Source organism: Ursus americanus, chromosome 17 (genome assembly GCF_024610735.1).
Source record: "Ursus americanus isolate L20-20 chromosome 17, mUrsAme1.1.p, whole genome shotgun sequence".
NCBI classification, from domain to species: Eukaryota; Metazoa; Chordata; class Mammalia; order Carnivora; family Ursidae; genus Ursus; species Ursus americanus.
In genome coordinates, this window is record NC_142143.1 from 55,626,793 (window position 1) to 55,650,024 (window position 23,232).

At 40.9% G+C, this 23,232-nt stretch overlaps 1 protein-coding gene across 2 annotated transcripts; it reads left to right on the forward strand.

Annotated features, from left to right (window-relative positions):
* Positions 1-3,489: 3,489 nt before the first annotated feature.
* Positions 3,490-21,453, forward strand: NEMP1 (nuclear envelope integral membrane protein 1). 2 transcript variants are annotated; one of them, XM_045789556.2, is made up of 9 exons: positions 3,490-3,696; positions 12,289-12,413; positions 13,589-13,808; positions 15,687-15,759; positions 16,832-16,925; positions 17,394-17,508; positions 18,202-18,427; positions 19,216-19,389; positions 20,110-21,453. In XM_045789556.2, the coding sequence occupies exons 1-9, from the start codon at positions 3,573-3,575 to the stop codon at positions 20,285-20,287; spliced, it is 1,329 nt and encodes a 442-aa protein (XP_045645512.2). In that variant the 5' UTR covers positions 3,490-3,572; the 3' UTR covers positions 20,288-21,453. The 2 variants fall into 2 exon arrangements, with proteins under 2 accessions (XP_045645512.2, XP_087725176.1); XM_087869050.1 differs by lacking the exon at positions 3,490-3,696 and adding an exon at positions 3,816-5,037.
* Positions 21,454-23,232: the final 1,779 nt, after the last annotated feature.

Genomic DNA, 23,232 nt, shown 5'->3' on the forward strand with positions numbered 1-23,232 from the left:
AAATCATAAGGACTTTGTAATATGGGAGTGACACAGGCAGATCTGCATTTAGGAGTAGTGTGGATGAAGGGTTTTATGGTTGCAAAAACAGCAGGGAAGCCAGCTTGGAGGAAGCTAAAGTGGTCCAAGTGACAGGTGGCAAGGTGTATGCAAATAGCCAGCATAGCTGGGCTTCTAGCTTGGGTGACTGAATAGATGGAATGGAATGTCTTCATCAAATATTTATTGTCTACAATCCTTTTCCTGAACTAAAATAATAATAATAATAATTGTGAAAAACAAAACTTTTTCTTAACTCATTTGACACAACAACCTAATCTGACCTGAACTTATTTGTGGCAGACCTCCTAAACTTATAGGAAGTTATTTATAGTTTCATTTATCCTACCTTTGTTTATCCCAGTGTGAATATTTATGTTTCAATGCAGAAAAATTAATTTGTTTGATTACAGGGTGCTGTCCTAGACCCCATTGGGACTGGTGCCTTATATGTTGTATATGCACCATATTACCTTTCTAAAATCCAGAAATATTCTAAAACACATTTACTATCCAGATTTCTCACCCCATGTACTCAACAGTCTTGGCCTGAGTTTTTGGCTATTTGCATATATCAGGTCCACCTGCAGATAATGAATATTCATTGCATTGTGTGTTATAGACTCTGAAGATGATTTTTTAAAAGATTTTATTTATTTTTAAAGATTTTCTTTATCCATTTGAGAGAGAGAGACAGAGACAGAGAGAGCACAAGCAGCGGGAGAGGCAGGGAGAGAGGGAGAAGCAGACTCCTGCGGAGCTGGGAGCCTAATGTGGGGCTCAATCCCAGGACCCTGGGATCATGACCTGAGCAAAGGCAGACGCTTAACCATCTGAGCCACCCAGGCACCCCTTAAGATTTTATTTTTAAGTAATCTCTACATCCAGTAGGGGACTCAAATTTACAACCCCAGGATCAAGAGTCGCATGCTCTATTCACTGAGGTAGACCGGCACCCCCTGAAGATGATTCTTAAAGTGTTTTGAGCAGTGTCCTCATGATTAAAATAAGGCTAAAAGCTTCTTGCATGACTACCTTGAAGTTACAGAACTTACTTGAATGGTAAGGTGGAATGTGTTTATGGATAATGCAGTCTCATTACTATATATCTCCTTTGCACATGTCAAAAGTTAGTGGTCAATGATCTTCTGAAATTAGTTCCTAAATCTGGAATTAGTTTCTGGAATTAGTTCCCAAATCTGTTCTCTGGCCTTTATTCAAAACCAAAGAGTGAGCTCTGAATGGTGACAATTTGGGGCCTGGTAGAAAAGGAAGGGTGTGTGTGTGTGTGTGTGTGTGTGTGTGTGTGCGTGTGTGTGTATACAAGTTTATTTTTTAAAATTTTTGGATTTACAGAAAACTCGAGAAGATAGTGCAGAGAGTTCCCCTATACCCTATATCTAGTTTCTACTATTGTTGCCTTCCATCAGTATGGTGCATTTGCCACCATTAATGGACCAGTATTCATATGTTATTATTAATGAAAAGTCTACAGTTTATTCAGATTCTCTGAGTTTTTGCCTAATATATATTTTTTTCTACTCCAGGATCCCATCCATGACACCATATTACATTTAGTTCTTGCGTCATCTTAGGCTCTTCTTGGCTGTTACAGGTTCTCAGTCTTTCCTCATTTTTGATGACCTTGATAATTTTGAGGAGTACTAGTCAGGTATTTGTAGTTTGGCCCTCTATTGGAATTTATTTAATTTTTTCCTCATGATTAGGTTAGTTTTATGGGTTTGGGGGAGGAAAACCACAGACATGAAATGCCATTTTCATTGCATGACATCAAGTGTACATAGTATCAATGTGAGTTATTATTGTTGATACTGACCTCTCCAGGTCAGCCAAGGGAATGTGTGTGAGAGAGACACAGGATGACTATTGCAGCAGGGGTAGCCTAGACTTTTCTTTTTGAGGATGAAATTTCTTCTCCTGCCCATACCTCAGACCCATTTTGACTCGTTGAAAGTACCTTGTTTTGAAAGCTCAGACCTTCGCCAGCAGTAACCTCCTTTCCTGAATTTCCTCTCAACTCACTGGGCTCCACCGTCTCTAGTGCTCCTACCCACCAGTATCAGATCCTCTAAAAAAATAAGATGCTTCGATTTCGACCAACATTAACTGAACACCTGTCTATGTGCCAGGCACTCTTCTAGGCCCTCACTGTGTTAAATCATTTAAGGGGAAGCAGCCTGATGCATAGAAAGAACTCAGGCTTTTGGGTAAGACTTGGGTTGAAACCGCAGCTCAGCTCAATTAACTATGCAATATTGGGCAGGTTCTTTGTCTTAGCCTTGGCATCTTAAATGGAGATATTTGTCTCACAAGATACTGTAAGGAATAAAAAACTTTCTCCTGGGATGTATTGTATGGTGACTAACATAATATAATGAAAAATTATTAAAAAAACAAACAAACCTTTCTCCTAATCCTCACATTCATTTCACTTCCAACCCTCCCATCCCCATGGGTACCTGGCTGGATCAGTCTAAAGAGCATGTGACTCTTGATCTCAGGGTGGAGTTCGAACCCCACGTTGACTGTAGAAATTTTTAAAAAACAAAAACGAAAAGCAAAACCCCAAACCCTACGCCTACGGGTTTTTTTTGTGTGTGTGTATGTAAAAATTTATTATTTTTTAGTAATCACTACACTCAGTGTGGGGCTCGAACTCACGACCCAGAGATCAAGAGGCGCGGAACCAGCCAGGCCCCGCCCTAGGCCTACATTTTTTTTTTTTTTTTTAAGATTTTATTTACTTATGTGACAGAGAGACAGCCAGCGAGAGAGGGAACACAGCGGGGGAGTGGGAGAGGCAGAAGCAGGCTCCCAGCGGAGGAGCCCGATGCGGGACTCGATCCCGAAACGCCGGGATCGCGCCCTGAGCCGAAGGCAGACGCTTAACGACTGCGCTACCCAGGCGCCCCTAGGCCTACATTTTTAAATGTTAATGTTTATTCCCATAAAACACTGACACAATTTTTTGTCTGTGACTTGTTTTCAATCATATAGGACTTTGGAGGACACAAAAAAAATTGCCCCGTCAGGGAATCCTGCTTATAAAGCGGTCTCAAGCGTAAGTCTTCCATAACAAGAAGACCGTGGTAAGAAGGAAAGAGAACAGAAGGAACTTCAGACAGGTTCGATGGAAATATCAAATTTGGTCGAGGAGGCCTCGCCCATTCTGATTTTCTATTGGTTAAGCTTACCATCAATCTCACCAGTTGTAAATAAACTGGAGACGGAAGCATGTTGTTAAGGGGTGGGATCTTCCTGTCGCCATTGCTGAGGTGGAGCGTTCGTTTTCTGATAGGCTGGAAGCTGCTTTTCCCGCCCTCTCGCAGCAGTTGCTAAGAGGCGGGATTATAGAGTTAGTGAAGGACCGAGTGCTCGAAGCTCCACCCATTCGATTGGTTGGTAGGGGGCAGGCCTTGCAGTGGATAGGCTGCTGGCCCTGCCTGTTCCGGTTAGTTGCTGGGGAGAGGCACGTGAAGAGGAGGCGGCGTGAGGCGACCACGGCGGGAGGAATGAAAGTGGCGGTCTCACCGGCAGTTGGTGCCGGGCCCTGGGGCTGGGGGACTAGGGGTCGTGGGGGCGGCGGGGTAGTGCGGCTGCTCCTGATACTCTCCGGCTGCGTGGCCTGCGGCTCAGGTACCGCCGGGGCAGCAGCTGCCATGGGGGCGGGTGCCGAGGGGGTTATATTTAGAAAAGTGGGGAGTGTCCCTAGGGTGTGGACCGTTTTTCCGCAGTGGGGTGTGGACGTGGTGCGGAAAAGGCAGCTTCGTCGGCGGCACTGAGGGGTCAGGGCTCTGGGGCGGCCTGGGGGAGCTTCTAGAGTGGGGAGGAGCCTGGAGCCTTTTGGCAGAGACTGGAAGGGAGGCCTGGACTGGATGAGAAGCGGTCCTGGGGGCCGCGTCGCGCTGAATGGGCCTCCTCGATTTTCCTGGTTAAAAGTGAGGGGACCCGAGTACCATTGCTGGCAGGCAGAGCTGCCCCTGGAACGGGGGCATCCCGTTCATTGAGCAAATTAGCAACACCTTCTGAGCGTATGCTCTCTGTCCAGACTCAGGGCACGGGTGTGGCTGAGCGGATCATTTTAATTGACTGAAATGGAGTGAGTTCTATCTAATGTCTTCTGTGCTTGTGGGATCCTGGCGCCGCTAAATTCGCGTTTCCAAAAAAGCAAACCACCACCAACAACAAAAAACACCATTCAGCATCAGATAGGTTTCTTTTGGAAATTTATTCATTTCTCAAGCAAACTTAACTGCTATCTACCTATTGCTGGATAATTGGCTTTGGACTGAAATGAAACTGTTTCCCTTTAACGCTATAACTCATAAAACCTAGAATGTTTCTAAAAAACCTCCTATCCTCTTATCAGATGCACAACAGAAAAATAAGTGAGGTTTCCAAGTTCCACTGGAGAGAATTTGAAACATGGGGTTAAGGATAATCATATCTTGGAAACACAGTATGCTCTCGCCTCTCCCATCCTTTGCTGCCTATCTCATGCTGTCACTTAAGATTATCCTTAGCTGCAGCTTTAAAGTTGTCTCAGGATCCATAGATCTAGTTCCAAAGCGAATGTCCTCCTGCAATGGGTTTTTTTTGGGTGGGGGTGGGGAGTAGGTAGTAGGTATCTAGGAAGGTACTTTTCCAGAGGACAGGCCCAAAGTAACATTGAAGGGCTACATATGATCTGAATGAACTTGGGCCAGATGGCTAACCTCTAAAATGGGGTAGTGGATTGTGGAGTTGAAAGAGAAAATAGGTGCAAAAATGTCCCTACCTAGTCAGTGCTCCATTAGCAGACACTAAGTTTCTTTTAGGAGAGGAACAGGGGCTTAGCTTGGGGAAGGGTAAACTCAGGATGATATTCTGTGTAACTTGGTAGATCGTGGGTGGCAGCTACAAAGAGCTGATCGTGTAGTAGAGAAGAACTTTCTAAAAGCCAGGGGTACCTAAAGATAAAACACAGTACTTCAAAAGGTAGGTAGCTTTTTCTCATTGAAAGTTTTTGATTATAAAAATGTGAGTTTATTTTAGACTATTTGGCAAACACAATTAAGTATAAAGAAGTAGAAAAAACCCTCACTGTTTATTCCATTGAGGGGCAATCCATTTTAGCACACTTTCTCCTGGTCTTTTTCCATGTGTTTCTAATAAAAATTTGGAGGGCGCCTGGAAGGCTCAGTCGATACAGCATGTGACCCTTGATCTCACGGTTTTGAGTTCAAGCCCCACGTAGGGTGTAGAGATTACTTAAAAGTAAAATCTTAAAAAAATTTTTTAAATTGATAATACATTCATAGGCCTGTCAGCAATCCAGTTCTTTTCCTTGGAGGCAACCAGTTATTACCAGAGATAGTTTTCTCATTTGCTTTTGTAGCGTAAGCATTTTCCTATATCATTTGAAATTCTTCATAAATCTTACTTTCATTAGTATTATATTCGATTCTTTGGACAGACCGTTTACTGAATGTTTCTGAAGTAAACATTCGATTGGGTGTTTGTGGTGTTTCTACTGTTGGTTGGATATTTGTGCTGTTTCTAGGTTTTCTTTATAGATAACACTTTGTGGACTTTTTGTGTATAAATTTTTTTACTGCATTTAGATTATATTTTTAGAATAGATTCCCAGAAATGGATTTATTAGATCAAAAGCCAGAACATATTTAAGACCCTTGAAACACGTCGCTGAAATATTTTCCTGAAAAGGTGTGCTGGTTTACACCCTAGCAGCGCTATTTTCTTGTGATGCGTTGCGTATTTCAGCATTGGGTATGTATACCTTTGCTAATTTGATAGATCCAAAGTAGTGTCTTAACATTGCATTTCTTTGCATTTGTTTTATTTTGAGGGAGCATCTTTCTTTAGTAGCTATTTAATTTTTCTTTAGACTTTAAGATTTTTTGGAGTGTGTGTGTTCTTTGTTCTTGGCCTACTTGTAATTACTCTTTATTGGAATTTTTTTAAAGATTTTATTTATTTGACAGAGAGAGTGCACATGCGCATAAGCAGGGGGAGCGGCAGGCAGAGGGAGAGGGAGAAGCAGGCTCCCCACTGAGCAGGGTGCCAGATATGGCTGGATCCCAGGACCTCAGGATCATGACCTGAGCTGACGACAGGTGCTTAAGCGACTGAGCCACCCAGGCATCCTTACCTTATTTTTTTTATTGAAGTATGGTTGACATACAATGTTTTATTATTTTCAGGAATACAACATAGTAATTTGACAAATCTGTACATTACACAATGCTCACCACAAGTGTAGTCCCTTTTTACCTTTTTATTTTATTTATTTTTATTTTTTTAAAGATTTTATTTATTTATTTGACAGAGAGCAGGAGAGCACAAGCAGGGGAAGGGGCAGAGGGAGAGGGAGAAGCAGGCTTCCCGCTGAGCAGGGATCCCGATGTGGGGCTTAATCCCTGGACCGTGGGATCATGACCTGAGCGGAAGGCAGTTGCTAAACCAACTGAGCCACCCAGGCACCCCACCTTTTTATTTTTTTTTAATTTTTATATATTGTTATTTTTTAAAGATTTCATATATGTGGGAGAGCGAGATAGAGAGCATGGGGTGGGAGGGGGGTGGGAGGAGGAGCCGAGGGGGAGGGAGAAAGAATCCAAAGCAGACTCCACACCGAGTGAGAACCGCAAGCAGGGCTTGATCTCACCACCACAAGATCAGGCTCACAACCGAGCCACCCAAGCACCCTCCCTTTTACCTTTTTAAATAGATTTGTATTTTTATATAGTCACTTAATTTTATTCTCTAGAGTTATTTCCATTGCTTTTGTGCCTAGAGAGCACTCAAAAATTGAATTTACATAATTTTTATAGTACTTTAAAATTTTTAATTTTACTTTTTAATCTATAATTAATGTTAGCATTTGGTGTAAGGTGAGGATCTAGATAGATTTTATTTTCCAAATAACCAGTCAGTTGTCCCAGCATCCCATTGAATGATACTTTGCTAAGTGCACTGTTTAAGGTGATATTTCTTTTTTTTTTCCCAAAGGAAAGGCTCTTTTTAAAAAAAAAAAAATATATATATATTTTATTTATTTATTTGACAGAGAGAGAGACAGCCAGCGAGAGAGGGAACACAAGCAGGGGGAGTGGGAGAGGAAGAAGCAGGCTTCCAGTGAAGGAGCCTGATGTGGGGCTCGATCCCAGAACGCCGGGATCACGCCCTGAGCTGAAGGCAGATGCTTAACGACTGAGCCACCCAGGCGCCCCTAAGGTGCTGTTTCTTAAGAAGGCATTTAAGTATGAGCCACCCAGGCGCCCCTAAGGTGCTGTTTCTTAAGAAGGCATTTAAGTATGAGCCACCCAGGCGCCCCTAAGGTGCTGTTTCTTAAGAAGGCATTTAAGTATGAGCCACCCAGGCGCCCCTAAGGTGCTGTTTCTTAAGAAGGCATTTAAGTATGAGCCACCCAGGCGCCCCTAAGGTGCTGTTTCTTAAGAAGGCATTTAAGTATGAGCCACCCAGGCGCCCCTAAGGTGCTGTTTCTTAAGAAGGCATTTAAGTATGAGCTGAGTTATCTCTTGAAAGAAATGAACGGAGCCTATTTAAGAGGTGATTTTTCATGACTTTTTAGGGTCTGATCCTGTCCTCACATATTATGAATCATTTTCATTGATTATACCTGTAGATGTTAAGTGATCGATGCTGTTGGTTAGTTTGTGATGACTGTAAGCAAGTATGAAGTTATTAACCTTTGAATAACTGCTTTGTGGGTAAATTTGATAAGCAAGTTATGATTCACTACATTCCATGAAGGCATTTTGCAAAATCTTTGGGCTCAGAAGGCATTTTCTTGAATGTTTAATCCATTCTGCTTTTAATATGCTGGTTAGCTTACTTTTGGTGGGGAGAGGAAGAAAGGTGGTATATATCCTTTTGCTACGGGAAGCACAAAATTTTAAGTGAGCATTTTGACAACTTATATATGTTTAAGGTCATTTGGTTTAGTTCTGTGTTGCTAACAATTTAAGCTAGAGCTGGAGTGGTGATTGTTTCACAGATTATGCCTTTTGGCTGAATTGGTGTCTTTTACCTCTCAGTGACTTTCCAAAGATGTGGCTGGCCAAGGTGCTGATTTCCATAGGAGGTTGCTATTAAGGACATTTATTTACTTATTTAAAATTCTTTCCCTAGATTGTTATGTAACTTGGGAAAACGAAGAACTAGATTTTAAAAGATGTTGCTTATTGTAGAACCATTTTATTTCTTTAATAAAGTGGCATCAGAAAATTTTAAAAATAGTTTCAGAACACTGATGTCTTTTCTTGGCATTAAGTTTTTCAAATGCCCCATGCTATGGACATTATTTGTATCTTACTATCTTCTTGAAAATAATAGTGGGCTTAAAAAGGTGTAGTTTTCTATTACTTGGTGCTGTGGGAGAGAAGGGGTTACCAAGTGTGACTCTTGTTTTTGTTTTTTATTGGACAGGTGTATGTTTTTACTTTGGGCTTTGTACACAGACTGGATATTTTTTTAAGGAAGTGATAGATTCTTGTACACATCTTTTTTTTTTCAATACTTCCCAATGTTTTTGCATACCTCAATGAATTTGTCAGTACAGTAGTTTTAGCATTCACATAACCTTACTCTCTTATACTCTCTAGAAGTAAGTAAACTTTTTTTAAAAAGTTCTATTTATTTAAGTAATCTCTGTACCCAACATGGGGCTTGAACTCACAACCCGGAGATCAAGATTCACATGCTCTTCCCACTGAGCCAGCCAGTGCTTCAAGAAAATAAACTCTTGAACCATATTTATGAGTGGGTATTCTATCAGTACATTTGTGGGCTTGCTAGTGAGACCCTTTTATTTAAAAATTTTTATTTATTTGTCAGAAATAGCACAAGCAAGGGGAGCGGCAGGCAGAGCAGGCAGAGGGAGCAGCAGGCTCCCTGCTGAGCAAGGAGCCCCATGATGCAGGACTTGATCCCAGGACCCTGGGATCATGACCCGAGCCGAAGGCAGACACTTAACCGACTGAACCCCCCCACGCATCCCAGCTAGTGAGACCTTTTGAAAAGGTTTCATTTTATGAAAGATAGGCTAGGAGGGAATCGTAATACTACTGGACTAAATTAAACCCTTGTGAGAAGCTGATAGATGGGTTTCAGGGCATGCTACCTCAAAATACAGCATCTTGGCATATTGAATATTTTAAGCTGAGGAAGTTTAAGAAAACAGCAGAAACAGGAAGGTCTCTCTGACCTCCCCACCTCACTCTTCTTCTCTGAAACAGGCCATAAAATCCTGTGAGAGGTGCCCGCCCTCTATACCTGAGGAAATGCAGACAATGGGACAGCAAGTGGAATCCAAGCAAACAGGACTTGCTTGGTTTTCCCCAGCTTATTACCATTACCACATACTCTTTATCATATTCCTCTGCACGTGTCTACTCTTCATGAAACGTAGCATAAAAGGACATGGTCTAACTGTTTCTTTGGGTCTGCATTCCCTTATGAAGGCTTTCGTGTCACGTAAAATTTTTATTAAATAAATGTGTATGCTTTTCTGTTGTTAATCTATCTTGTCAGTTTAAATTTTCAGACCCAGCTAGGGGCCCTAAGAGGATCAAGGAAAACTTTTTCTTCCCTTGTAATATGAAGACTGAATTTTCTTTTCTTTTCCTTCTTTTTTTAAGATTTTATTTGTTTATTTGAGAGAGAAAGAGCCAGAGAGAGCCCGAGTGGGGGGAGGGGCAGGGGCAGAGGAAGAAGCAGATTCACCACTGAGCAGGGAGTTGATCTTGATCTCAATCTCGATCCTAGGACCCTGGGATCATGACCTGAGCTGAAGGCCGATGCTTAACCGACTGAGCCATCCAGGCTCCCTAAGACTAATTTCCTTAAAATTTGAGATATAATTCATGTATAATAAAATTCACCCTTTCGGTGGTTTTTAGTATATTCACAAGGTTGTGCATCCATCACCATTGACTAATTTCAGAGTATTTTCATAACTCCAAAATGAAACCCCATGCATCTTAGCAGTCACTTCCCTTTCACTTCTCCCAGCCCCTGCAAACCACTAAAATCTACTTTCTGTCTCCGTGGGTTTGCCTATTTTGGACATTTCATGTAAGTGGAATCATTCAATATGTGGTCTTTTTGGTCTGGCTTCTTTTATTCAGAATAACATTTTCAAGGTTCATCCACATTGTAGTATGTATTAGTACTTCCTTTTATGGTTGAACAATACTCCACTGTCTAGGTGGGTATATCACATTTTGTTTTATCCTTCAGTTCATCAGTTGGTGGACATTTAGGTTGTTTCCACTTTTTAGTTATTGTGGATATTGCTGTTATGAATATTCGTGTGCAAGTTTTTGGGTTAGCTTGTGTTTTGTTTTCTTGGGTATATACATAGGAGTGGAATTGCTGGGTCGTATGGTAACTCTGTGTTTAACTTTTTGAGAAACTGCCAAACTGTTTTCCAAAGAGGCTGCACCATTTTACATCCCCAGCAGCACTGTATGAGGGTTCTAGTTTCTCACATCCTGGCCAACTCGTTATTGTCCTCTTTTTGATTTTAACCTTCCTGATGAATGTACAGTGGTATTTCATTGTAGTTTTGATTTGTATTTCCCTGATGACTAATGATGTTGAGCATCTTTTCGTGTGTCTCTTGGCCACTTGTGTATTTTCTCTGGAGAAATGTCTATTCAGATCCTTAGCCTATTTTTACAATTGGGTTATTTCTCTTTTTATTGTTGAGTCGTAATTCTTTATATATTCCGGATAGTAGCCTCTTATCAGATACATGATTTACAAATATTTTTTCCCGTTTTGTGCATTGTCTGTTTACTTTCTTAATAAGGTCCTTTGAAACACAAAAGTTTTAAATTCTTATGAACTCAGATTCATCTGTTTTTTCTTTGGTTCCTTATGCTTTTGTGTCATATCTAAGAAACCATTGCCTAATCCATGGTCATGAAGATTCACACTTGTGTTTTCTTCTAAGAGTTTTGTAGTTTTTGCTCTTATGTTTAGGTTTAAGGCAGAAATTCAAAATTAGTCTTAGCTTCACCAAAGCCATTTTGGACTGGCAAGTATCCTTGCCTTTTTTGTATGTGTTACTTTGGTATTTTAAGGTTTGGTTGAGGGTTTTGGGTTTTGTTATTTATTTATTGTATTTAGTTTATTTATTTAGTTAATTTGTTGTTATTTAGTTTATTTAGTTTAAATCTACCTATCTTTGTACCTAGACCAGAGTGATAACTAAATTTCCACTTAGAGTAGCATTTAATAAGTTGGTAGGTACAATATAGAACTCAAGGAAAACGTTATTTAACTGTTTTGTGGTAAAGAAGGTCGCTTGTGCAAATTTGCGTGGGAAGGTATGAGAGAGTGGTCACTTTTAAGCCTACAATTGGCTGGGATTGAATACAAACTTCTGAATCAGAATCTTCTGTCTTCGCAAAATCAAAGGGAGTGCATATATTAATTGACTGCTCATAAAATTTGAAACCAAACAGTTGGACAAAAGCAACTTTGTGATTTTTTAGTATCTTCTTAAAGTACTGTATATACAAAAATGTTGCTAAGTCCGTTCATCCTACTCAGAAAAAGGGTAGAGGAAATAAATAGGTGGGGTTACTTTAGCTATGCCTTTATAAGGGAAGCAGGACCTGGGTGTGAATCTCAGTTAAGTTATTCAGTAGCTGTGTGACTTTCGGCAAATTGCTTACTCCTTCTTAAGCATCAGTTTTTTAAAATTTGTGAAACAGAGATTACGAGAGTGCCTGCCTCATAGCACTTTGGAGAGTTAAATGAAAAACAGCATACTGTCTTAATAAACACTAATAGTAGCTTTTATTATTATTTATTCTGGGTTAGTGCCTATAATATCTAAATAATTGAATTTGATAGGAATAAGACTCTGCCCTATTTCTTCTCTCATTTCACTTTTCTTGTTTCTCAGTCACTGATGTTTTAACCCCATCTTTAAGAAAGTGGCCGGTGGTCAGTATTGTAATAGCATTGCATGGTAACAGGTGGTAGCTACCCTTGTGAGCACAGCATAAGGGATAGACTTGTAGGATCACTGTGTTGCACACCTGATACTGATGTAACATTGTATGCCAACTATACTTCAATTAAAAAAAGAAAACAAAAACGGTGGTCAGTTTAAATTTTTTTTATGAAATGAATTGTAGTTATTAACTTGTTCTGTTATACTCAATTCTTATTTCCTTTCTTTGCATAAAGCTGGAATTGATGCAAGAGTGGTCATGCTTCAGGAATCCCAAGTTTCTAATTTCAATCACAGGCAACAATTCTGTTATAAAAATATGCTTATCCCAAAGTGGCGTGATGTGTGGACACGGATACAGGTAATAATTTGGAGGCCCTCTGGCTGGGGCAGCATCTGTGAATATCTTGTCTGTCTGTGATTAGTGAGTACTTCGACACATTTTCCCCCTACACACACAATTGGGAAAAAAAAAATACTGTCAACAACCTTGTTAGGGTTCAGACTATCCTGAATTGTGTTTTCATCAGCAAGCATTTATACTTACTTTGTTTCCCTCTTTGTCTTTGTTCCCTTAAGTAGCTTATGATACTTGACCCTGAGGTAACCTTCCTTCCTCTTTTTCCTAAAGAAGCTTCCTTCTTGTCCTCTCTCTCCTTCTACACACACACACACACACTCTCTCTCTCTCTCTCACGCACGCGCACATACCCCCCTCTCTCTTAAAGGCCTTATGCCTTCTTTGGCCTGGAAACTTGCGTGCCTGTCAGGATGTAAACTCTTTTGCCTTGCTGTTCCTATTCTATTTTGATTCTACACGAAATGTTTCATAAACCCCGTGCCTGAAGTTTTCCCGTGATAGAATGACTTTGGTTTCATTTATTTCATAAGACTAGCAAGCCACCTGGCAAGCGAGAATGTCTGGCTGTAATAATGATTGAACAAAATGAGTCCTTTTGGAAATGCTGCCGCTGCTGTAAGCAGAGTTTCTGATAAGAGCATTTGTTGTTCACATCAAAAACATAAGGGTGGGTTTGTGGGGTTTTTTAATTTTCTTTTTTTTTATTGTCTGATATAAAGATCATATTCCATCTGAGACCCATAATCAGTGATTTGTGACAAAGGGTTGAACCTCTCAGCTTGTCATTATGGGAAACATTTTCAGTTTTCTGGGGCTGTTTCTGCCTGGCAATTTTCTTAATATGCTAGAGCTTTGTTTTGTATGATCTCTCATAAATAGCTACAGTGATAACTCTTTCAGCTTGGAAGTCATTTTTCCCCGTGTTGTTCTGGCTTTAATAGTAGATTCAGATCATGTTAACAACAAGACATTCTAACAGCTGCCTCGGTGTACTTTGTGCGATGTTATTTGCCCAATTATGTTTGAGCCGTTGCATCTCTATATTTCTTATAAGCCTTGTGGAAAACTGGCACTATTACTGATTTAGTTATTTACTCTAAAGGTTTTTTAAAATTATATTTACGAAAATTTAAAATTCCTACTTCTTTCTCATCCTGATTTTACTTGTGTTTCAGATCCGGGTAAATAGTTCCAAACTGGTACGAGTCACCCAGGTGGAGAATGAAGAGAAACTGAAGGAATTAGAGCAGTTTAGTATCTGGAACTTTTTTTCCTCCTTTTTAAAAGAGAAATTGAATGACACCTATGTTAACGTGGGTCTGTACAGCACAAAAACCTGCCTCAAAGTTGAGATTATAGAGGAAGACACCCAGTACGATGTCGTTGTGATCCGGAGTAAGTCGTACCTCTGTTTTTCTGGTGGATTCTATCGTGAAAAGGAACTGAGCTTTGGAGAGGGTAATTAGCGAGACAGAGAAGTTAGCTCAAGACAACTCCCTTTGGGTGCTGATTGTAGCCTGAGGACACCACTGCTCCAAACAGGAGAGTCTCTCTACCACATAAAACCGACTTCACCTTAGGTCATTCTGAGTACCTCCTTACCTAGATTTGTGAAGACTTGTGTCCTAATACTTCCAGTGGCCCTGAGCTGATATGCCTAGTGTTCTTCAGAGTAAGACATATTTATTCCTGCCCCCTGGGCACTTCTAGACAAAGTTAGATGTCCTGAATGTATAGACCTACATGTGGAGACCTGAATGGTTAAATAATAAAAACTGAAGAAAAGTAGAACTGAATATTAATACTTCACAAATAAAAAGAAGATTTGTGGAATCATAAGTAACTATGAAAATTACTGCGGTTTAAGGCTTATTCAGTGGAACTGGGTGAAGTTTTCCCTTTTCTGAATATGTCTGAGAAAGTTTCACAGAGGATTGAAATCGTTACCCTGTTGAATATTCTGACTTTTGGTCTCTCCTTGGTTACTACCTAGGGTCCTGGGATGTTGTAAATAGCAGAAGCATTCCTGGGTTTTGCTACAAGATAGGTTGTGCCCTTCTAACTGTCCATTGGTTCCACAGGTTTTTTTGGTTGTATAGAATTTGCCTTTTTTTTCTTCTTCTTCTTCTTCTTCTTCTTCTTCTTCTTCTTCTTCTTTTTCTTCTTCTTCTTCTTCTCCTTCTCCTTCTCCTTCTTCTCCTTCTCCTCCTCCTCCTCCTCCTCCTCCTCCTCCTCCTCCTCCTCCTCCTCCTCCTCCTCCTTCTCCTCCTCCTTCTCCTTCTTCTTCTTCTTCTTCTTCTTCTTCTTTTTTTTGGTGCTTCTTTTACAAGTACTGATTCTTCTTGCTCCTGTTCTGTTTGTGGACCTCCCGGAGACTCAGAGCTCTTGAATGTGAATGCTGTGGGAGTGTCTGGTATGCCACTGAGGGGCCTCTGCTTAGGCCCCCTGGTCCTGGGTGAGATGTGTTCGAGTGTAGGCTTTTCCAACACAGTGCTTGTGTAGCAGAAGGAAGTAGGTGGTGGTGTTGGGCAAGAAAAGCAGCCAGTTAGAGAAGAACAGAGGGCCCAGACTCAAAGTTCTAGGCAAATCTGCGGAATCGGACCCTGAGGGACTTTCGTGTGAAAGCCGGAGTGGTAGAGACCCCTTGTGGGCAATTGCTTGAAGTGCTGATGGCGTTATGCCTGGCTCCATCCAAAGCAAAGCCTTGTTTCTTTTAGCCTTAGCATAGGTAACCAAAGTAAAAATAAGATCTCCGGAGAAGTACAGGTTAGACAGAGGCCTACTTATATTTTCTGTTTTGAAAGGTTTCCAGTCTTTGTGTGGAATTTACAATGCTATTTAGGTAGGTTTGGAGTTTGGGATGCTGGCTGATTTACTCCTCCCCCTCAGTCGAAGATCTGTATATAATTTTTGACTCCCCAAAACTTCATTATTAACAGCCTACTGTTGACCGGAGACTTACTGATAACATGAACAGTCGATTAACACATATTTTGTATGTTATACATATTATGTGCTGTATTCTTACTATAAAGTAAGCTAAAGAAAAGAAAATGTTGTTAAGAAAGCCATAGGAAGAGAAAATCATTTACAGTGCTGTGATGTATTTGTCAGGAAAAGTCTGTGTAAGTGGACCCATGCAATTCTAATCCATGTTGTTCAAGAGTCAGTTGTATTTTATTAGCTGACCAATGATGTCAACATTGTCTTTTATTCTATAATGCTTTATACTGTTTGTTTTCCCTATCAAACAGAAGTCTTTATTTATTTCAGGATTTGACCCCAAACTCTTCTTCATTTTCCTCCTTGGACTTGTGCTATTTTTTTGTGGAGATTTGCTGAGCAGGTAGGTTCCAAGGTAGAGTGCAGAATGACAAGGCTTAGACCCACCCTGCTTGGCCTTTATCATAGAGAAAGTGCTGTCCTTCCCTTTTCCACGAGTTTTATGGCTAGGCCATTGTCTGCTTGGAAACAATTTTTAAATACTTTAATACATGCTACGATTTTTGCTTTTTTCTTATACTGAACAAGATTGGCAAGAATGAAATTCTCTTATTAGGTTGAGCCATCATGTGATGGGATTTAGCCAATACATCACCACCCTTTCCACCATTGGAAATAACATGTTAAGTCCTCATTTTTACAGGGCCATGTGTTGGTGAGTTTCATGTCATTCAGACGTAAAGGAACAAACACCAGGCTCTTATTCATTTCCTGTTTTTAGGAACCTCCTAGCTAAGCTAGGTGAAACTGACATGTACAAATAAGAAAACATACAGATAACTAAACAAACACTGAACAAACATAGAGTCAACATTAATTTTGTACACAAGTAAAAAGAATATTTGTGGAATAATGAATGAAAGCTACACATTGGAGTTTGAAGTTGGGCTGGAGTGAGATTCGTAGAAGCTGTTCTTTATTTTGGGGATCCTGAGAGAAAATCCGAGTGAGGGAGGAATGCCTGGCAGGAAGAGCCTGGAGTAGGAGCAGGAGCTCTCTATTGTAGGCCCTACATTGGGCTTATCTTTCTGGGTAATCAATTGAGTTCCAGTTTCCAGTGTTCACTCAGGCAGTATCCTTGTACCTTCCTTTTCCCCAGTGAAGCTGGGCAGTTCCTCAGAAGAAAGATTCTCCTTAAAAACTGGGTTGGGGGAGAAATGCTGCGATGGGATTGGGATACTAAGCAGAGGTTTATTGTCGGGATATATATGAGGGGCCTCACTGAGACCAATCCGCATAAGCCAGCAGCAATTACATTGTACCAGTCTCATCAGTGTTCAGACCTCAAGGTGTAGACACATACCTGCTCTAATCTGATACCTTTTTTCTGTCTTTTGGCTGGGATAGTTCTTGTTTGAACAATGCCATGTATGAAGACTACACACATAGTCATGAAGTAATGTTTCTCTCTGCAGAAGCCAAATCTTCTACTATTCCACTGGGATGAGTGTGGGGATTGCAGCCTCTCTACTAATCGTCATTTTCCTACTGTCCAAGTTTATGCCCAAGGTAAGTAGCAGTATCCTCATCTGCAGTCACGAGAAGCTTGGATAGTTGAGGGACTGTTTTCTTGGCTAATCTTACAGCACTGAAAATTTGCATTGGTGGCTGATAAGTCAGTGTCCTTTTTCATGGACTTTTTCCTTGATTCAGAAAGGTACTTTCCATGATGAAACTTGGAGCCTGATTATGTACAAACTCCCCCTTTTTATTTAAAATCCTGTGCACAGTAGGGAATTAAAGTCTCCTTCCTGTTTGCTGATTACATAGCCAGGCTTTTAAGTTATTTAGCACCTCATTTTCCCAGTGTTCTTTGCACACTATACTATTTTAAATATAAAAAATGTCTTCTTAAGGGATGTGGTTTTTGTGCATTTTTAGTAGGTTGAATTTTTTTAAAATCATAGTTCCATTTTGTTGCTCTCATGTATGGAAAGCCTGTTGTAACTTTTTGTTTTCACTTCTACTCTGTCTTAGAAAAGTCCCATTTACGTCATCCTGGTGGGAGGCTGGTCCTTTTCTCTGTACCTCATTCAGCTAGTTTTAAAAAATTTACAAGAGATCTGGAGGTGTTACTGGCAGTATCTTTTAAGTAAGTGTTGTCGGTTTTGCTTTCCTTTTTATATGTTTATAGGTTGTTTTAGTTCATTTGATCCTGAAAAGATGTTGCTTGCTTACAGTCCATGCCATTTTATTAATCTTTAGGTATCATAGTTCTTCACTTTATTTCTAATCCTGTGCAGTTGTCACAATTAAGTGAAAATGGTACTGCCAGGGAGAAGACTTTAATTGGTTGATGTTTATAAGTACACCTCTCTTTACACAATAGGCATCTTTCCGAAAAGTTATAAATTGACTTTATTAATATAATCATATCTTAAATACACTTGAAGACCTTAAAAAGCAAAGGACTCTGCAGTGAATTTTTCTATAAAGTGAAGATCCTTTGGTTATACAGTTGGTAACCCTTTATCTACCTTTTGAGAGATGATTAATCTGGATTTTCATATATTAGGCTTTTTCAAACAGACTCTTCTAGTATTGTTCAACATGTAGCTTTAATCCTCCATTTGAACCAGATAAATTTGGAAACAACAGAAAGGGTAGAAACTTAAAGAGATAAATATATTTGAGTAATGAAAAAAGCATGAATAACTGGGTAAAGATCTTATCCATTTTCCTAATTCAATAGGTGCTATATAGTGCATGCACTGCTGCTCCCCGCACAAATTATTTTTACCAGTTATAGATGAAAAGTAATGTTTTCTGATAACTCTTCTCTTAGGCTATGTTCTCACAGTTGGATTCATGAGTTTTGCGGTCTGTTACAAGTACGGGCCCTTGGAGAATGAACGAAGTATCAACCTGCTGACCTGGACCTTGCAGCTGATGGGCCTATTTTTCATGTATTCTGGTATCCAGATACCTCATATTGCCCTTGGCATTATCATCATTGCACTGTGTACTAAGAACCTGGAGTACCCTGTTCAGTGGCTGTACATCACCTACAGGTGACTGAAACGCAATGTAACTTTATATTGAAACACACCATGTGGGATGCAGTTGCGGCGAAAGGGTGCAGAGGCGTTGACCCGGGAGCCTCTTTGTTCATGGAAGTTGATTGTATTATGCTTCTGCTTTTGTTCCTTCCAAGTCTTCCTTTTTAGACTCTCTAAAGGCATTTTTATAATTTTATTCTAGTCATTTTATGTAAAATAAAAGCATCCAGGAAAGTGTCATGTGTTCCTGTTACCACTAGGTGGTGCAAAGTATATCACTTTTATACCACAGGCCTCTGGGTCACCTGGTTCCGGATTCTTTCACATTGGCTCTCAGATTGCTCTGGGAGTTCTTGTCTTAAGAGGTAGTTCGCAGAGTGTTATCATCCTGCATAGTGAACATGTAACGGTCATAGATTCTGAGGTTGTCAGTGGTGGTTCTATTATACATAATCAAGGTGATGCCTTCAGTTTGGGGAATCTAAAGTTAATGGACTACATCTTATACCATCATTTTCTTGTCATTTTTCCACTTTCCAAATATTTTGTCCACCATTTATTGGAAAATAAGTGAATTTATTCACATTAGTGAATACGATTGATTACTCTGACTTGTCATTCCTAGTCTAACACATCAGGAGTACATTATAAGTAAAGATGTCTATAGAAGAAAGGTGGGGAATGAAGACTCTTAATATCCAGGCTCTCTGCTGTATACTTGGCTCACTGAAAGAAGCTAGAGGGCAGGCTGGATGGAAATTACTGATTAATGATTCATGATGTTATTTTGGTGAGCACAGAAAGATGTGTAAGACAACAGAAAAGACTGTCCCCCCTCGTCTCCTGACAGAAGAAGAATATCGGATTCAAGGAGAAGTGGAGACCCGAAAGGCTTTAGAAGAGCTTCGAGAATATTGTAACAGTCCAGACTGCTCTGCTTGGAAGACTGTTTCTCGAATCCAGTCTCCAAAGAGGTAAACTCTTGGCCGGCTATGCCAGGCATCAATCAGGGTAATTGTGACCTTGAGTTTTAACAGAGATCATACTTCTAGGTAAACATTTTGTATTTGTGGCTTTGTTTTGCTGTTCATCTAGGAGTAGTTGAGAAAAAGATATATCATCATATGTTAAGCAGTAGCCTGTTTTCTGGTTCCTCAAGGAACCATCTACTCTAGATTTGATTGTAGCATTGAGAGGAGAAGACTCCGGTACCATATTAAGTTTCCCGTGTGATAGTTTTACATTGCTCTCTGAGTGGTTTTTTTGGCGGGGTGGGGGTGGGGGTGTTCCCTTTTTATTTGCGAGCAACTGTACCAATGAATATGTGAAGTTTCAACTTGGCATCCTGATGGCATAAAGTTTATAGGGCCATAAACGTGAATAAATGTGTAATGCCCCATAATCTTCTCTTATCAGGATTACAGATGACTAAAGGAACCTTAGCACTTTTCTAACTAAAAGGATAGGCTAGTGCTTATTAAGCAGGATAGGGTTTCAGGGGATGTTGGCCTCTGACCCCAGCTTTCCTTTTCTCCTTATTTCTTGCTTTTAGTCTGCCTCCCTGCAGGAGTAAGGCAGGCTCTGTAAAATTTGAGCTGCAAGTGTATCGAGGGTTTCACTTTGTTCTTATTTTGAAAGGAAACCAGAAAGGACAGAAGGCAGGTTCATAATGAGTATTATCTTCTCTTTTCCAGATTTGCTGACTTTGTGGAAGGTTCTTCTCACCTCACACCAAATGAGGTTTCTGTCCATGAGCAGGAATACGGATTAGGGAGCATCATTGCCGAGGATGAAGTCTATGAGGAAACATCCACTGAGGAGGAGGACGTGGATTCTCGGTATCCTGCTATCACACAACAGATCACCTCCTGACGTAGGTGGTGGTCAGTTATTTTTATATGGACTGGCTTGGCACCTTGCTGGTCCATGTTGCGTGTGTGCACCATTGCTTCTCAACTCCTTAAAACAGGGTGAGATAGTGCAGAAATTCTCCCACTGAAATTAGAGGCCGAGTAGGCCTCCCTCTGGAAATGGTCTTGTGGTCTCCGTGGGATCCCTGAGGGAGAATGGGTAAAGTAGTGAATGCTTTCAATGCTTCCCATGGGTTGTTGGCCCACCTTTATGTTTCAAAAACAAAAAACTGGATGGCCACAGCTAGCACGGCGTCCTAGCTCCTCTTAAAGATTGACTTGGTGGCAGCATTTCTGCCACCATAGCTGGCACTCAGAAGTGAGAACTGTTACATGTGCAGTAACTCTTTCGACCCTAGGCTGCGTCTTCCAGAGAGAAATCCACAAATCTGAGCCTCCTTCACTTCTGCTTTTCTTTCAGTGACTTTAGAATAATCCTTGTTTTAGCTGTTTTAAGAGGAAAATAGACTTTTATTTCTGTCTTGTTTTTTAAATGAATATATATTTTTTAAAGTAACAAATTCATGTTCCAGAACCAGCAAGTGCTCCAGATTGACGAGCCCATAGGCCCCTACGTGTTTATTAATATGGATTATCCATTAAAGCCCCAGAATTGTTATGTTGGGCTTTGAATTAGTTCTCACATGTATGATATTCTAAGTCTCACTTGCTTTTAGGAACATGCCTGTGAACTCTTCTGTAGGGGAGGTCTGTCAGGCTTTTTTTTTAAATTCAAGTTTTAATTTTATCTTAAGACATTTTCATTCTTCCCTTCCCATTCCTCCTTACCCCCTCTGCCCTTTCAGGAAGTGTCCATTTCCTCAGCTGTGAAGTATGTACAATTTAGAGTTTGTTTCATTTCTTACATTCTCTTCCCCTTCGTTTGTAGCATTATTCCTGCAAGTTGGGAGAAGTGATCATTTTTTAGAGAATTTAAATGCTTTTTACACATTCTCCATTTTTCCTGTCAGTGGGACGCATATCTTCGAGATGCTGTGGAATCAAGAAACTCCCTCCCTTTCCTTTCTCTTCCCTTGTCTATACCTTCTCCCTGTTCTTTTCAGCCTCTCCTTACCACCTGTACTCCGCCCCCACCCCCTAATCTGGCCAGTTTGTAAGCCCTGAGACTATCTGTGACGTGTCCTTGATACAACATAACATTTGGCTATGTAGCGGCCACAGTTTGCATGGCCACGAAATAGACCTCCGGGTCATCTTCATTCCTCCGGATGCTCGCTCACCTCTCAGGATCACAGTTTTCCCTGAACTTGATATACTTATTTGCAATTCCATTTCTGACCAGAGATTCATGCTGCCTTTTATTACAGTGGCATTAGTTCCAGATTCTTTTGCCATTGGAAAGTACCCTTATAAACCAGCAATGTCATTTATGAGGGAGCAAATTCCCAAGTCTCTGTCATTTGCTTGGTTCTGTCTTGGTGATCTTCATCCCTGTCCCTTGGAAGAAGCTATAATGACTCTAGCCAGGAATACAGGCACCGATGGCTGGAGCACAGCGTCAGGCTCACTGGTTTACTGTGATCATGGAGAAGGCAGATGATTTTTTAAAAAAAATGTAATGACTCCTTCAGACCAGCCATTTAGCAGATAATCTTGAGAGGTCCTGGGCTCATTGCTGACTTCCAAAATGTCAGCGCTGAGACTCCCCTCCAGGTGGCCAGTTGATTATTACCACCAGTGTTTCCACAGCTTTAAACTGTCCTACAGTGACAACTACCTCAATTGGCAGCAAATATACAGTAGAAAGTGAAACAGCAGTATTTGGGCAGATGCTGGGGTTAAAGTTGCAGGGCAAAGGGGCTTTATACTGGGAAACCTTTATGCCTTTGTAAATTATGTACATGGTAAAATTTTATCCCTCTGCAAAGAACTGTTAGGACTTCTGGAATATATTGTTTTTTGCTTTATTTATAGAAATCAAGATCTAGCATATTTGATCAGCAGTTAATTTGAAAAAATAATTCATCTGTACAAGTAGTCTCAGGATTACCCGGAGACTTTGGTGCCTTCCCCCAGAAAGCTCGTTTGGGAGGTGGTGGCTTTCCTCCAGGGTGACTTTCCCTGCCCTGCCTCTTATCTTTATCTCGGTGAGAAAGCACTGTGAAGCAGGGAAAGAGTCTCCTCTTTTTCTGTTTTGTTAAACTCCTTGTGAAATCTCGTTTCCACCTCCAGACCACTTTTTTTCACTGTGTTTGAGCTTGGGGTGAGTATAGTCAAATTCAGTTTAGTACTCCGTGTCTGTAGTCGGAGACCTGAGCTGTAGGCTGTGGAGGTGACCGTGGGTCCCGCAGTGTGACAGCTGCTCTGGACCGGGAGGGACGACAGTGCCTTTGGTGTGCTGTGTGTTCTTGCTTGGCCTGCCTGTGCGGCCCTGCCCCAGACACTTCAGAGCCTCTGTGTGCCTGCAGATTGCTTGACTCCAGAAGCCGCCTTTGGGAGCTGCTCTTGTCCCCCTTTTGGCCACTTGGTCTGCTGGCTCAGTCACTGCTTGAGGCCCCCACTTCATTTTCTCTGGCGGTCATGGCTCCTGTGATTCAGCATGGTCTCATGTCTCAGACCGGCCTCATCAAAAAGGATCGAAGGGATAACCATGGATTGAGCGGACGCTGGAGCCACGTCTGCTGCCGTGTCAGCGTCTTGCTCACCAATACCAAGCTGTAAATTGGCCTTAGGGCTCAGGGTCTCTTTAGCATCGGAAATCTATCGCCTCTAATTGGTCTGACCAAGCTATGTAGAGCATGACTGCCATTAATGGGAATACTCGAGCCAGCTGGCCTAAAACATTTCCCCTTCACGTTCCCACTGAGATTGCTTTCACGAGACCAACGGAACCAATCGCCAAAAATAAGGACAGCTTAGCAACTTGGATGTCTTCTAAGAAGAAAG